The sequence below is a fragment of the Panonychus citri genome, unplaced genomic scaffold (genome assembly GCF_014898815.1).
Source record: "Panonychus citri isolate SS breed McGregor unplaced genomic scaffold, ASM1489881v1 Contig00063, whole genome shotgun sequence".
Taxonomy (NCBI): domain Eukaryota; kingdom Metazoa; phylum Arthropoda; class Arachnida; order Trombidiformes; family Tetranychidae; genus Panonychus; species Panonychus citri.
This window is the reverse complement of record NW_026515468.1, coordinates 1725105-1741374: the sequence shown is the minus strand read 5'-3', so window position 1 is coordinate 1741374 and position 16270 is coordinate 1725105. Positions and strand designations below refer to the sequence as shown.

General features: G+C 32.4%; 3 protein-coding genes across 6 annotated transcripts; 2 read left to right on the top strand and 1 right to left on the bottom strand.

Moving 5' to 3' along the window:
• The first annotated feature begins 19 nt into the window (after nt 1-19).
• LOC128386033 (peroxisomal ATPase PEX1-like) lies at nt 20-3440 on the top strand. The gene is given in 5 exon segments (XM_053344988.1): nt 20-163; nt 218-1625; nt 1628-1700; nt 1702-3156; nt 3217-3440. Coding segments are annotated over 5 exon segments (3093 nt in total). The 5' UTR covers nt 20-73; the 3' UTR covers nt 3284-3440.
• Nucleotides 3441-3596: 156 nt separating this feature from the next.
• Nucleotides 3597-5357, top strand: LOC128386036 (zinc finger protein 347-like). Its single transcript, XM_053344992.1, has 2 exons — nt 3597-3945; nt 4003-5357. Exons 1-2 carry the CDS (start codon nt 3809-3811, stop codon nt 5003-5005), a joined length of 1140 nt encoding a protein of 379 aa, XP_053200967.1. The 5' UTR covers nt 3597-3808; the 3' UTR covers nt 5006-5357.
• On the bottom strand, nt 5311-7356 carry LOC128386040 (uncharacterized). Of its 4 annotated transcripts, none has more exons than XR_008324858.1 (5): nt 7012-7356; nt 6349-6529; nt 6023-6141; nt 5633-5848; nt 5311-5570 (listed from the first exon to the last, which is right to left on the bottom strand). XR_008324858.1 is itself a non-coding variant. In XM_053344996.1 (3 exons), the coding sequence occupies exons 1-3, from the start codon at nt 7283-7285 to the stop codon at nt 5411-5413; spliced, it is 618 nt and encodes a 205-aa protein (XP_053200971.1). In that variant the 5' UTR covers nt 7286-7356; the 3' UTR covers nt 5311-5410. The 4 variants fall into 4 exon arrangements, 2 of the variants coding, with proteins under 2 accessions (XP_053200971.1, XP_053200973.1); XR_008324857.1 differs by having other exon boundaries at nt 5633-5816; nt 7012-7355; XM_053344996.1 differs by lacking the exons at nt 6023-6141; nt 6349-6529 and having other exon boundaries at nt 5633-5816.
• Between the last annotated feature and the right edge of the window lie 8914 nt (nt 7357-16270).

Genomic DNA, 16270 nt, shown 5'->3' with positions numbered 1-16270 from the left:
GAGATTTTCAAGTTGATCGGACCAATTTCGGACATTTTTTCCTTTTAGTTAATTGATTGTCCAAGAATCTCAAATGGATGACACACATTTCTTGCTTGTCAAATTAATCGAAAGTCAAAACTGTTTCGTCAAAATTAACAGGAAACTATTATTCAATCAACCGGTGAGTTAATGATCACAAATTATTATGAATTAATTGACGTTCTTGTTTTTTTAGTTATGCATCATAAAAGTCACAATTGGTGGTCAAGTTAATAGACTGAACTATTTTACTGCGATTGGCCATGACGACAAAAGCTCTGAGGTTATTCATTTCCCTCAAGCCTTAGGAAATCAATTGGGTTTGATCAACGGTTCATTGGTATCAGTGAAATTCATCAAAGAAAAAGCCCCCGAATGTCATCGTTGCAATTTAACTCTAATCGAACCGAAAGGAATTGGCATTGACAGCTATCGAGATGAAATGACGAACAATATTTTAGACCAAATTCGTGTTATTTATCCTGATCTAGTTTTTCCTTTTTGGACTTCATCCAATGATGTTTTCTTTTTCAAGGTTACCCAAATCAACCCAAGTGTCGGGTTTTCGGTGCTAGTAAAGGATTCTCTCGTTGAGATTGGCCATGATATCAATGAGTCTTCAAAAGTGTCGTCAGTTGCGTATAAATTTATGGGCCTAATTCCTTTCTTCAATGCACCAAAACACGAAGCGGAAGATGCTGTCGATTCGGTAATAGTTAACTCGATCCAATGTAAAAATATTGACGATTCTGTTTTGAAAACAATCCTCAATGTTTCATCTGCTCCTTGCAACTTGGAGGTCAACTCAACTCTCAACACTATTTGGGTAAATTCAAGTCAATTCAACTTATCAAAAGATGAATATGGAGTTTTAATTGTGAACAAACTTCTACCTCCATGCGAAAAAGCCAAAAGAAATGAACTGAAGAAAAACACCGACATTTGTAAAAGAATTGACACCATCGATTCATCTGAAGAGGATCTATTTTTAGGTACTTACACTTTGGTCAGAGGTCATTCCGAATGTCCCATGTCCTGTGCCTTTGTGAGTGATAACTTGAGGAAACAATTGGACTTATCTTTCAATTGTAAAATTTTCTTTCGTCGTCACAAATCGAGACATTTTGTAAATTCGGACAATTCATGTTTAACAATCCCTACGAAGGAAACATTTTACGTTTGTCCAATTAGCGTGCAAACAACTTCATCTACTGAATTGATACGCAACAGTTTGAAGTCTTATGTCTCAAAACATAAGATTTTGATTCTTTGTCGAGGATCGTGTATCGATATTGGTGGACAGAATTTCATTGTTGCCTGTGACCCAGAAGATTCCTGTTCACCGATCAATGAAAAACTTTTAGAAAAAATCGATATTCGCGTGAAAAGTACCAGTTTCAGCAGAATATCAACGAGTTGGGGTAAACGGGTGCCGTTGATGAAACTACCTGAACTCAACGATAAGGAAATGCAAAGTGACCAACTTACCGTTTATCTTCCTTATCCTTTCATACCCTGGATGGAAAAAGAATTAGCCTCAGCTGTTGAATTTTTAGATCGTATTTTGATTCCCGATGGCTCGATTAAAGAGAACACTTCGTTCGCTAGAACGTTTTATTGGTCCACGGACCAAAAGGAAGCGGCAAAACTTGTTTTCTAAAACATGTAATGGAACTCACTTCGAAAAATATCCTGTGTTTTCATCAAGACAATTCAATGTGGTTCATGGAAAACAATCTCATCACTGAAGAAACAATGGATTACTCAAATCGCTGAATGTATTTATTCTCAACCCTCGGTCCTCATATTCGAAGGGCTTGATCTAGTCGCACCTCATATTTCGAGGGTGGAAGAGGTTCCAGGAGTTGATACCATTGCGTCTATTCGAGCCTCGTGTATATTTTCTTCTATTATCAAATCATTTGACGAGCTCAATATAAGGTTTGGCCAGAGAATCGCAATCGTTGCAACGTGTACATCCCAATCGTCTCTAAATCAGATTCTCTTACCAATCAGAGGAAGGAGCATTTTCTCAGAATCAATTTCATTGGAGAATCCTAATTCGGAACAGAGAAAACGAATTATCCAAAGCTTTCTAAATCATCATGTCAATCTAATTAGCAGTTATTCTTGGCTCGATCAAATTTCTTACCGTTGTGAAGGATATTTAATTGCTGATTTATTAAATTTAGTGGATTCAGCGATTCACAATAAAGTCACTCTAAATCAGTCTGATGAGATTGGACTGGAAAATTTCGAGCATGCATTGCAACTCTTTCGTCCAACAATGATGACCGATATAAGAATTGAAAAAAGCACTGGAATATCATTCAGGGATATCGGTGGGTTAACGAAGGTCAAAAATTTATTACGAAATACTCTTCTTCTGCCTCTTAAATATCCAACATTATTCAGTAAATGTCCAATTCGTCCACCACGAAACATACTTCTTTACGGAGCTCCAGGAACGGGGAAGAGTTTGATTGCCGAGGCGCTAGCCAGTGAAAGTAGAGTTAATTTGATAAAAATTCGTGGACCTGAATTGCTGTCAAAATACATTGGAAGAAGTGAGGAATCCATCAGAGAATTATTTGAACGAGCAGCAATTGCGAAACCATGTATCATTTTCTTTGACGAATTCGAGTCTTTGGCTCCGCGTCGAGGACAAGATTCAACTGGTGTTACAGATCGAGTTGTAAATCAATTATTAGCACAAATGGATGGAGTTGAAGTGATTGAACAAGGTGTTTATGCTATTGCCGCGACTTCAAGACCCGACCTTCTTGACCCAGCGCTCTTACGTCCTGGTAGATTCGATAAATATATTTGCTGTGATTTCCCTTCAACTGCTGATCGTTTGGATATTTGGAAAGTTCTAGGAAAAGATCTAAGCTTTCATGAGAGCTTCAATCATGAGATTATCGGCGAATTGACTGAGAACTTCACTGGCGCTGATATAAGAGCCTTACTTATAAACTCACAGTACGAAGCAATCGAAGAGCATGAAACAAAATGTATTCCAAATCTACCCAATGGAGTAATGAAGATAACAATCAATGAAGATCATGTTTTATCTGCAACAACTAAAACAAAGCCTTGCATTGACTCTGGAAAACGAGCCGAATATCGTTACATGTAAGTTGAATGCATCTCACTAATTGAGTCTAATCAATTTTTCTCTTTTTTCCTTTTCAGTTACAACAAATTTGCTGGAATCGAAACAGTTTCTCTGCCTATGCACCAAAGAGCAACTTTAGCCTGATGTTGAATCCAATTTGCAACTTGACGACATTTGCTCTAAATTATCAATCAATTTTTCAAGACTCTGTCCTGTTTCTTTATACAATTAATTTATTTTGGTACAACTGTTGTTTCCTATTGATTTTCTTCTAAAATATATTTTGCTTACGATCTTCTAATTTCTTACCAATTAATCAAGTGTTTTCGGTTTAATTGTTGAAAATGATGATCTCAGGAATCAACAATTATCAATGCGTTTAAACTCAATGTTGGCGAAAAGAGATTAATGAAACTGATGTTTGCTAATCATTTTGTTTATCAATGTAACTGGTAACCAATGAGAGAGATTGTAATCAGTAATTGACTGATTGTTACACTCAAGGCTCTCACATCTTTCTGTTTGCTCTCCTACATTTACTTATGTGTCTTTATCATCGTTTCTCTCTGTGAATTAGTTTCTATGTATTGTAATTGTCTCTCAAATTATTGATTATTAACATTTTCTGTTTTTTCATTGTTATTATGAATAATTGATGAAGAAATCAACATGTCAGTGAAATTATCAAGTAAACAATTTAAACAGGATATCAATTCATTGTTCATCAAATTACATTCGATATTAACTGGATTAGAAGCCAAGATAATTGAGAGAGACGAATCTCTCCGAGAGGAGGTTAAACAAGAGTGAGTATTTATATGGATAAAATTTATGTTAATTGTTAATTTAATTTTCTTAATTAGGATCCTCGCCAATCTAATTCTTAAAGATGATAATTATAAGGATAATAAACCGAAAGATACAAAGGTAGCAGATACAAAAGCAGACAATCCCGTCTCAATGGTAGTTCCAGTCGACCCCAATCAATTCATCGGTACAACAATAAAACATACTTCTAGCTATATATCAGATCAAACAATCAACTTGACCATAAGAGCTGGAGTCTCTAATAATAATTTAAACAAATCTACTTCTAACTGCCACAATTCAACAGGTTCCACCATCAAAAACAACACCAACACCAACACTTCAACCACATCCACAGCCACAGCCACAAGCACAGCCACAGGCAACGCCACCACTACGTCAACTTGTAACACAAACAACATAGTGAAAATCCATAGCAATAGTAACAATGGAAACAGCAATAGCAATTCAAACACCAGTTTTAACATGAGCAATGATAATGAAGGCCACAGTTCGAGACAGGATTGCGATAGTCAGGACGAACCTTTTAAGACAATCAACAACTCGATTGGAAATAATTTTACAAACAACAATTCTGTTTCAGTGCCAAGTTCGAATGCCAGTCCGTCAACAGCCAATAAAGAAGTAAACAATCGAGTGAAAGAGAATCGATGTCCGATGTGTGCTCAAAGATTCACGCAACTTAATTCATTAAAGAGACACATCAGATCACATACAGGAGAACGACCTTTTCCTTGTGGCTACTGCGAAAAGAGATTCGTTGACCGAGAAAGGCTGAAGGTACATGTAAGGATTCACACGGGAGAGAAACCCTTTAGTTGTAACTTGTGTAGTCGTCGATTTAGCCAAAAGTCGACGGTGAAAAGGCACATGTCTGTTCACACGGGATTAAAGCCGTTCCAATGTAGTTCATGTTCAAAAAGATTTGGAACTCGAGATAATCTTAGAGTTCATGAAAAAAGTCATTTCCAAGTCGATACTAAGTTTAAAAACATCAACAGCAATCAAGTCCAATCTGATAACATGGACTACTTGTGATTATCACAATGGGTTGATAATTGATTCTCCACAGTTGATCATACGGCTCAAATTGACAAATGATTTTCATCATTTCATTTTCGTGTTGATTAATTAGTAAAACTTTATTCAATTCACATGCACTCACAGCCAGTCAATGATTGAATTCATAATATAATTTGCTTATTAATCATATTTTTTTATCTTACGAATTGCGATTCATTCATCATGATTTGATCAACTTGCTAATTACAATAATATAAATATCTGAAGTATTTTCAGTCTTTCATATTTGCTTGATTTTTGGTTGAATTAAATCGACTCAATTAGCTTGTTATTAACCATAATTGTTTATTAAAGATTAAAATGTAAATTTGGTTTGTTTGTACAATCAGCGTTTAAAATCATCAAACAAATTCAACTTTGTTAAATGAGATCGTTAGGTTTAATTGTGGTTGTAATCTCGACCATTTCTGTTGAGCTATTAGTTGATTTGATTGTTGTTGAACTCGTTTCATTGACCTTTACAATTTGTACTTTAGCTTTGATTGGTGTTGGTGGATCGAAATCAACTGGTAACTGTTCCCTGTAGCAAAATTAGTGCCATTAGTTAATCGCTAGTTTACTCAATTCAATTGAATTTTTTACCTTTTCAGTGTCGATAACAACATGGGCCAAATCGTTTCACCGGCTAATCTCATGCAATTCTCAGCCTTGGATGTGCACCAAGTACATTCTTGTTTGAAACAATTAAAACAAGTATCGTAACCACATTTCAACAATTTAGACCAAAGGTAATCAATATACTCGATGGTTCCTTCGAGTGGATTTTCTATGGAAACAATTAGACATTCGCAAGGTGATCTTAAGTAATTGAAATATTAAAAATTGTCGAAAAGGTCGAGTTTTCATTATTTAGACAAGAATGATGATTGATCAATAATTACAAACAATTGGAATTTGTGATTAACAAAAATTTAGAGAAAATGAAAATATTTAATTGTTTCAAAACGAATCATTGTACAGATAAATGCTCACAATTATAAACGAATGTGTAAATATCAGCAAAGATTCTGGAACATTTTGATTGTCACGTTGATTCATCATGAATTGTAACATTTCCAGATGAAGATTCAATGGTCTCTGTTTTGTTTTGTCTGAAATTAACATGAAACTTGAATCAGTCTTGAGTTTAATTGTATTAATTAATGGCTGCTGTTGGATCATTAAATTGTACCATTAATTGTCAAACAACTGTAACAAATGCTCATAACAATCAAATGAGATTCCTAGTCAAGAATGAGTTGTTAACAATCAACTTGCAAACTGAATGATTGATTAAACATGAAATTGAGATTACGTACGTTAATGTGGTTAATAAATAGGGATTAATTGTCTCTCTCAAATTAATGGTACATCTTTCAATTGTCGGTGTACAGAATGGACAAGCCTTAGCATGACAACCGAAACAAGCGTCGTAAAGACACTTTGACCAGTTCTTCCAGATCCCGTTGAAATGATCAAAACTCGGTTTAATTAAAATAACTACAGTCAACAGATACAAAAGAAAAGTTTAACGTTAATACAAATGGAAACAATTTATTCTAGCATTGAGTCTGTGGTAGACAAATTATCACAATCAACTAGTTGATTCAATTTTGAATCGATTTTATCTAACAATTAATCTCGAAAGGTTTAGCTTAGGCTTCCTGTTAATTGTTACCCTTGAATTTCAGGCTATGAGAAACAATAGTTTCATTGAATTGCAATGAACACCCAATCAAATCAATTATCATCTATTGTCATAATCAATCAATATCAACAAATGGCTTTTAAAAAATCAGTGAAGCAAAAATCAGTTAAAATAAATAAACAACAATTGAAAGCAAATTAGATCAGAAAAACTGTTGACTATCAAGATAAACAATTGGGAATTAGTGATTGGACTTTATTTGTTGTAATTGCTTAAAATAATGAAAACTTGACCTTAAATTAAGGTAAATGAAATAATCAGAAAATGAAATTACCTTGATCAGGTGATGGGGTTGTTGATGTTGATGTTGATGTTGAGTGAATTATCGTATCATTGAAATAATTATCTAATTGATCAGTTGATTCCTCGTCCTCGTCAAAAGAGCCATCAACTAGTTCAGTTGAATTAATTTGTATGACTGATGTTGTTAACACAGTTCCGATTGAAGGCTCAGTTGAATTGACTAAATCTTCAGAATTAATTGAAACAATTAAAATACAAGAAACAGAAATTATTAATATTAAAGGTAAATGTTGTAACCAAATCATAATTATCTCATAAATGGTAAAGTGATGTTAATGTTTAAATATTAATCATGCCAATGATGAAAATCAGCTCTGATTGAGGAAAAAGAAAATTATAATAAATGTCAGTGAGAGAGTAAAATGGATGATTAGGGAAACACATTGAGGGGAATTACAATTAACAGATAAAAGGACAAGTTTAATTGTCTTTTCCTGGAATTAAACTGCTAAATAGAGAAACTAATTTGTCTTAATCATCAATCTTTGCAATGCAACAAATCTGATTGTTCAAAACTTTCAATCAATCAACCATTTTCTGATTAATTGTAAACTTTTGATAATATCTTTTAATTGTGTCATCAAAATAATCTAATTAGTATTACTTGACCAACTGGATGCAACAATAACTCATCTGGACATTGGGTTTGGATGGTTGGATAAAATAGGATATTAATGATTCCATCTAATTAGATTAACAATCATCCTGGTCTTAAATAATGAGATATTAAACAATTAGGTGTTATAAAGACAAATGATGTTAATTGTATTTTTTCATCTGATTACGATATTAATCTTAAGTGAAATTTGCCTCAGAATCAATTGAAAATCGAAACAAAAATTTTGGTAATTGACAATTAAAGGTAATTTTCGATATAATATTGTTGAAACTTGATATAAGGTGGGCCGTTTACAGTAATAAATCAAATTTCTAACCATTTTACACAACAGGGTAACTGAAACTTTGTTGATAACTTTTATTTTCTCTTTTGGTGTGAAACTCAATTGAGTTTCATGTATCAAACTAGTTCAATGTGATGATAATCTGATTACTTTTCTCTATTAATAAAACTTTAATCATTTTCCATAGTATTTGAAATGAATTAAGTTAATCATGTTCTGTATCTCCCAACCTTAACTCTCATTGAAAAAATTGGATAATGACCAATAATCATCAAGGTATAATCATGAATAATTACAAAACTAAATTCTTAGCCTGAAGACATTCAATTATGTAAATTGTATTTTAAAAGTTGACCAAACCCATTTTATTGTAATGGTCAATGGCCGATGACAATAATTAGTTGCTTTAATTATTAGATCACAATTTTGCTCGAGAAAGTAAACAATCAATACTTCACCTGAAACAATTAGTTTGTCAACATTAACTCAATATTTCATCATTTCATTCAACATAATTTAAATTATCACCATGATTGTTTATTTGATTATGAGAGCACTTTCAGCACGGGTCATCAGTTAAACAAAAGATTATCATGCAAACAATCAAAGAAGCTAATCTTTATTATCTTAAACTATCTAATTCGTTGATTAATCCTCGCCCTCGCAACTTTATCACTAACAAATGAAATGCGTGCGTGTTTCGCTCCAACATGTCCCTCATCTTCCTCATCTCCCTAAATCCTCTTGATTATCTCCATTATAAGTTACATGATACAGCAAATGTTGAAGTGAATCTTCTGATAATCATGATAATTATCATTTTCAACACTATAAGTTATTAGAAATGGAAAGAAACAAAAAAAGTTATCATTTACATAATTATCAAGGAGGGTTTGGCTCAACATTTCAACACATGGTAATATGGATCAATTTTGCTCGAGGCACAATGATAATAAAATACATGGTACTAAGTCTTTGGTGGTCTTCTGATTGCGAGAATGTTCAATCATAATCAAAATAGTTTCATATTCATATTCACATCTTCACGTCTTATCCTCTTCAATCAATATTAATCTGACAAGAAAATGAATAAATTACAAAATTCATCAAAAACCATTATAAATACGAGTGAACGTAAATTCATTCATGGAGTATTTTTTAAGTGCAAATCGTTCCACTATTTAGTTGATTGAACTGTACCAATCTAATTGTTTGTATTGTATTAATCGACAAAAAGGTGTGGACTCTACTGATTTTTACTCGATTAGTTTGTTAACTTGACCATTGACATGAACTTTAATTATCGACACTATTGTGACCTCGTTTTAAGATCGATTAGAAATATATTAAATGTAACCTGATGTTCAGATAACAGGTAACAATGTTTCAATAATCTTACTGAACAAAACACTTTTAGTTGAACTGAATTACATATTGATATCACTGATTAAATTTAGGATGATTATCATGATGATGACAAGATAATTATTTGAATTGTAAGTCTGCTTTCGTTAATGAATAACAAATAAACAAAATACTTGATTACATTGCAATTTAATGGATTTAACGATTATTCCAAGTGATTAATGATTAAAAATGATCTGATGAAAGAGTGGATTCAGTTGACCATCGATTAATCATAATTAGAGTAAAATAATAATCATAATAACAGTCAATCAGATCTATCACAATTAATTTAGTATCAAGAAAAACTCTTTAACGTGTTGCCCTTTAGGCGATTTATCCAAGGCTATTTTATCTAATGTATTTTTCATTATCGAGAAATATAAACAATCAATTTATTGATGATTGTTGCCCAATGGATTGGGACATTTACTTTGTAACAACTTAAGATGGTTAATGATCAATTCTGTAAATCAATTGGAAATTTCTAATCATTATCTTAAGTTTGATACTAATGAGACTATTGACTCGTTTATGGTTAATTAACCATCAAGAGCTCTAATCAATTAATTGGTTGCTCATCAATTCATAGCAAATTTATTCAAATAGACTCATGATCATGAAACTCTAATGATAAAGAGAATAATCTTAATTGTTAATCTTTCCTATTGAGTAATCTACTGATTGTAATTTAAAAATGTGACATATCGAGAATCACAGCGAGAAAATTGTAAGCTTTTAAATACGATTAATATTCATCTTAAATTAATTGTTACCAAATGTATTGCTTTTAATTTCCAATTAACCAGATATATTAATTAATTTGTAACTACCACCAAGAAAATAGTAAATTACTTATTTAATTAACATCAGTTAATCATCATACTTAACGTTGAATGGGAAAGTTAATCAAGAATAAATTGAAATAAAATTGAACAACAATATTGAATCAACTAGTTTACCGATTCACTCATATTAATATCAAGAAATTGAAATATAATTAATGATATTTCATGTTAACTTGATGGGAATTTCAATTATTATTAGATAATGAGTAAAGACCTCCATTGCAGTTCCAATATTAATCTGAATAAATGAGGCCAAGAGGAAGATGAAGAAGCTTGAAAAAGAAGAAGAGAAAAGAAGAAAAAAGATGATGAGGCGATGCTCAATTTACTCCTTGAGTGCTAACGAAGTCCTCCCCTTCTCATCACTTAATTCTATCCTCATCCTTATCCTAATCATCATCATGTTGTTGCAACTACGAAATCCATTGGCAATTAGTTTTGTTCAATAAGCCCTGAGGCGAAGTAAACATCATATTTTCTTACAATATTTCAAATCAACTGTTGAATTGCAAGTGTTTGTATTTGTGTGTTCGTGAAACAGGTAAGACAAAAGTAACTTATTAAATTGATTAGTATTTAATAAAAATGCTAATCTCTAAATGGATTAAATTAAATTTATAATGATTAACACGAAATAGTTGATGTTGATGAAAAGCAATTGTAGTTTAATTTACACTGTTGCTCGTAGATAAATTGAGAAGGTGAGGTGAGAAATATCTTGTTAATTACAATTAACTAACTAATTTTCATCATCACTCATCACAATAATAGGAAACAAAACAAACCCACACAACGAAAACCATAAAGATGATGAAAGATGCGTAACAATTTGAGATTCGTTGATTTCTTTGAAAGTGAATCATGTTCATAGTGAAACCGCTCCTTCTCAATCTAATCAATCTCAACGCAATTTCATTTCTATTTAACACTTTTTATAATCACAATCAATTCTTGATTAACTTTATAATTACTCTCATCTCATTATTATCATGATTCCATTCATTAAGCCGATTAATTCGTGGTCATCTCACGTCTCTCTCTCTCTCTCTCTCTCTCTCTTCCTTTAGCAACTCATAAGAAGCTGTTTCCTGTTGAGTATTTTGTTTTTATATGTAACTAGATTGAGAAAGTAAAAGATTTTAGCCTCACCTTAGCAAAGTATCATCATAGTCATTAACATGTTGGAACCTTTAATATTGCCCCAGGGACTATCACGATTACCTTTACCTTTTTGTTTGGTATTAAACATTTTTCACTCAATATTAAGAGAAACATATTAACCTGCCATTTTTGGGAATCACATTAAAATAACAACAAATTAACAGAGCAAACATTAGTTTAGCTTCATTTCAACGCCTTGTTTCATTTGGACTTGATCTCAAATACCTTATTACTCTCTTACTCTCAATTTACAATTAACTTTTCATCATCATCATCATCATTATTCTTATGATAATCATTCCTTCGTAAATCGTGCAATTCTGTTCGCCGCAATCGCCAATTTAATTCCTTAAGCAGATGAGCACGTATCTTGTTGTTCTCTCTCAACACCAACTTTTTTCCATTGGTTTTGTTTCTATTCTCTCGCACTCTCAGCACACGAATAAGATACAAATTAACCAATAACAATTATCGAATTTCATATTCCATTTTTCATGATTAAACTTAATTCTGATCATTTAGTTACATTTAAAAACGTGCTCAACATCTAATAAAAACCTTTGGACGTGAGCGATTCAATCTCTTTTTACTTTATCATTTGAATTGTTGATTAACTTTTCAATTTTATCATTTGCCTTTTGTCTTTAATTTACTTGTTAGATTAACTTAAATCCATATAGACTAAAGGGTTTCGTGATAATCGTGAAAGTTATTTATCAATTGTAATCATCATTTGATTAATCTCTCACTTTCTTTGGTTGTATTTCATCACCTTAATTAACCTTTCATCGCATTTAACAAGCAATCAAATCTAATTGTTTTTAGACATGAAACACAAAGGCATCCTAAGTGATTATGTTTAAAACAAATCAAGTGATAATTAGCTGATTACATTTAAATCTAATTGATAAACAACTTAATTGAAGTTAAGCAATTTCGCTCATCTTGATAACATTGATTCTAACCAAGTTGTCAATGGATAATAATCATTATCTTTGTCCATTAATCGAGATTAGATTAAATTGCTGGTTAAATATTCAGTGTTGATTAGTTCGTGATAATTGTTGATACAATAAATTTACACTTTAAACCGTTAATTTATCCCAATCACAAATTGAAAGTTACTTCATTCATGTTATAAAGTTTATCAAAATCAACGCTTTGATTGCTCAGATTAGATTGAAAAGTAGATGAAATCAACTAAATGATTCAATTTCATTGATTGAAAGTTTCGGTGATATGGAATGGGTATCATGAGAGAAGCAGAAAACATGAGTATTTGAATAATTGAAGGATTTAACTTGAAAACGGATTTTGAGATCGAGATTGTGAATTATCATGAAAAAGGTGAGATAATATGATGATAGAATATTGAGAAAAAGTGATTGCTCAACTCTACAAAGAAGAAGTAAGTTTCGTACTTTAATGATTCTATTTAATAATAATGGTATTAGAGTTCAAACCGAAACAAAGATGAGAAAGAAAAGTTCAATTGTTATCATGATTATCGTTATCATTTATAAACTAGCATGATGATTGCTGTTCCCTAGTTGTTGACTCTATCTAATAACTTGCGGCTATTTCAAAACAGTTTTATAGGAACAATAAAACAATGATTTGTTGTCCGAAAAAACTCACAATTGGCCCACTCTTACAACCTGAAGCTTTCAATGATTCAAGTATCAGGGAATCGTGATTGTATTATCAAGATTAAGGATCGACTTGATAATAATGATCAAACTGAGAATCATCACTTTCTATTTTACCTGTTTCTCGATCAAACTCATTCATTTTCTTTCTTGCTATTTCCAATTTTGGTGTTGATAGTTTATTGTAAACTCGAATCAAATTGAATCAGAATCAGTATTCGACCTTTAGTTTCAACTAATCTGACAAACTTGATAATCTCAATCGGAGAAAATGATTTTAAAATCTGCTAGATGGAGTCACTGGATCTCACCTTCTCGTCTGTTTGTTTTGTCGAGTATAATTTGATTTTGAGGCCACACAAAACGAGCACTAGGACCACTTATAGAGACACACCATAGGTAGAGTGAAGTAGATGTTATCTTTTTGACCATTTGAACACAAGGTATTAAAAGGGCTGAAAAAGGCATTTGTTTGAATACAACTTAGTAACTTTGTATCTGTCAAAGAGGAAGATGAGGAAGAAAAGAAGAAAAGAAAAAAACGAGAAAAGAGAGAAGAGAGAGAAGAGAGAAAGCGGATTATCTTGTAAGTCCATTGTTAAAGTTCGAGTATCGATCAATGTCCATTTATTGTGTAAATAAAATTCATCTTATTCTCTTTTCAGATTATCCAAACAACAACAACAACTTTAAGTTAGTCACAATTTAGTTGTTGGTTTAGTACATTGACCATCTAAACAAATAAAAAAGTTTTCGTTGCACTGAGTGGATTTAATTGAAACAATTAAGTTAACTAACTGAGGTTATAGATAAACAAAAGTGTGTGATATTGTGATTGACAAGCAGAGTAAATGAAACTAGATCAATAAATGGATCCCCTGTTGAGTTAAGAAGCTTCTGATTTCAAGATCACCCATTAAATTGAATGAGAAAAACTCAACAGGGGTTAACACAAAAATTGGAATCGGATTCGAATTATTAATCTGATATTTTATTTACATCCAATCAATGTTTCCAATTTGAAGCCTGTATCGTGAACACAATTCAACTTCATCTCGCTCACTTACATCACCTTTCCACGGCTCGTTATCAACCTTTTACCTGATCATCTAAATGGTGTAATGTGGTATCTTTAGTGTTTGTGGATTCGTTTTACCTGTGGCACACCTAACCGAGGATCTGCCCTTCAACTGGCCTTAAATTTCAGGGATTGGCCTTGTTTACCTGAGTAAAACAAAGAGAGAGAAAGAGAAGATGAATTAGAATCCATTGATGATTAGGGTTGGCATGATTAACGTTCAATTGAGTTGAATGAAGTAACAATTAGGCGGAAGCTTGTTAAATTGACAATTACACGGATCTATATTTATATTTATCTATGTAATCATAGTTAACAGATGATGTTTGAATATGATGATTATGAAGATGAGGATGATAATGATGATAATGTTGTTCAACTTTAGAGGCGGTCAGTATAAGAGGTTAGTCTTTGCCACCAAGTCAACCGCCTTATCCTCCTTCTTGTCCACCTCTCAGGTACCCTTCCTCTCCTCCTCCTCCCACTTCTGCTTCTCCTTAATCATATTCTCCTTGTTCTTATCCACATCATTATCAACTTCAACACAGTATCACAATCAACTTAATCTCATCCAGTTTTTTGCCGAAAAAAAGAAACCAAGAAAATGATTAACAATTGATGAGATGAAATCACGATTCAGTTATTATGATAGCGGATCTTTTATAAGGGAAACTTAATGTTACCACCTCTTGTTTTAACGTGAGTGACCATAACATTAACTTTTGTTTGTAGGTGCAAATACTTAGCATCTTAAAGACAACAACAATTGTATCACATTATAAGACATTAAATAGCCTTTCATCCTTTATTATTTAGTTCTGAGGCGTGGCTGGGTCAATATGAGGATAAAAATATCAAGAAGATGATCATTAGTTTGATATAATTCTGATGATGTTGATGATCCTCTGCTGATGATAATGATGATGATGTTAATAAAGAATATATTAGTTGAGCTTCTCTACCAAGGGCAGGGCTATTGCGAAAAGGGAAACCATTGATCCACCGTGAATGTAAACGACTACAAAACAATTAATTAAGGGCCAATTTAGATTTCTAATGAACCTCAAGTCTCCTAAGAGTATTCTAACCATAAACTAGATTAAGGGAACATTTTATCCGAACGAGAGGAGAAAAAGAGGAGAAAAGAAGAGAGAAATAATGTCCATCAAAGGTACTTAGCACAATAGCACTTGAGACAATTTGAATACTTATTGTTGATTCCATCATCATCATCATTAGACACAAAGAGTAAATTATGCTGGCCTGATGATGGATTCAGATAAAATCAAGTTTGTTGTTCATTGAACAAAATTAAGGATAAGATGATAAATTGATTCGATTTAAAGGTTAAATCATTTTGATCTTTAGTTTCCTCTTGACTCGTGGGTAAAATGGTAAACAAGCACGTTCCAAGGTACATTCGATAATAGATGAGAGATAAAATCGATTCTTATAGTAAATAGAATGGAAAAGATGGCGAAAAAAGATTCGATGTTTTAGTTGAATTCGGTGATGAGTTTGACAAACAGCATTTGATTCGCATTCGTTTATTGAATAATAATCTGAACTGATAAGGGAAGATGAGAATAGAAGAGAGAAAAAGAGGAGAAAAAGAACAACTTAAATTCTGATGAAAGATAAAAAAGCGAATAAAGCAACGAGAATGAAAGAAACAGGAAAGGATTTTCTATTGAGGGTTAACATTAGAAGAAGAGAGTTGACAATACCTGAGACACCCGTTAGTCTGATGGGTCACTTTTAGAGGCACTATATCGATATCAGTCCATCTCATCTCCTCTTCGTAATCATCAACATCGTCTCTTTATTTAGTTGCACTTTTGTCAGTTTTATTGAAGCGAAATATTTGATTGCAATGATTCCTAGGAGGAGCCACAGATTTACATCGATGTTCATTCATTTTGTTTGTTTGATGAAATAAATGATAAAATCAAATGGATAAGCCATCTGGTAGTTAATACAAAGAATAACATCAGCTTAATCATTATCTCGAACTTCATCTTCGAGTAAGATATTTTTCCGTTTTTTGGTCTCTTTCCTCATCCTCATCCCGTCCTCATCTTCATCTTCATCTTCAGGCTTCATACTGTTACCTTTTACAAATTGAGGCCATTTTTCAATTGCCGTCACATTGAGATCGCTAACAATGAATAATGGACAAGAAGATAAG

Bases quoted from the DNA above. Each gene is read 5' to 3' on its own strand.
- LOC128386040 (XM_053344996.1), bottom strand. From the start codon at position 7,285: ATGATTTGGTTACAACATTTACCTTTAATATTAATAATTTCTGTTTCT. The intron at 5,817-7,011 runs GTAATTTCATTT...TTGTTTCCATAG, and splicing joins AACCCCATCACCTGATCAAG to AAAATCCACTCGAAGGAACC. The intron at 5,571-5,632 runs GTAAAAAATTCA...ATTTTGCTACAG, and splicing joins TTGTTATCGACACTGAAAAG to GGAACAGTTACCAGTTGATT.
- LOC128386036 (XM_053344992.1), top strand. From the start codon at position 3,809: ATGTCAGTGAAATTATCAAGTAAACAATTTAAACAGGATATCAATTCA. The intron at 3,946-4,002 runs GTGAGTATTTAT...TTTCTTAATTAG, and splicing joins CGAGAGGAGGTTAAACAAGA to GATCCTCGCCAATCTAATTC.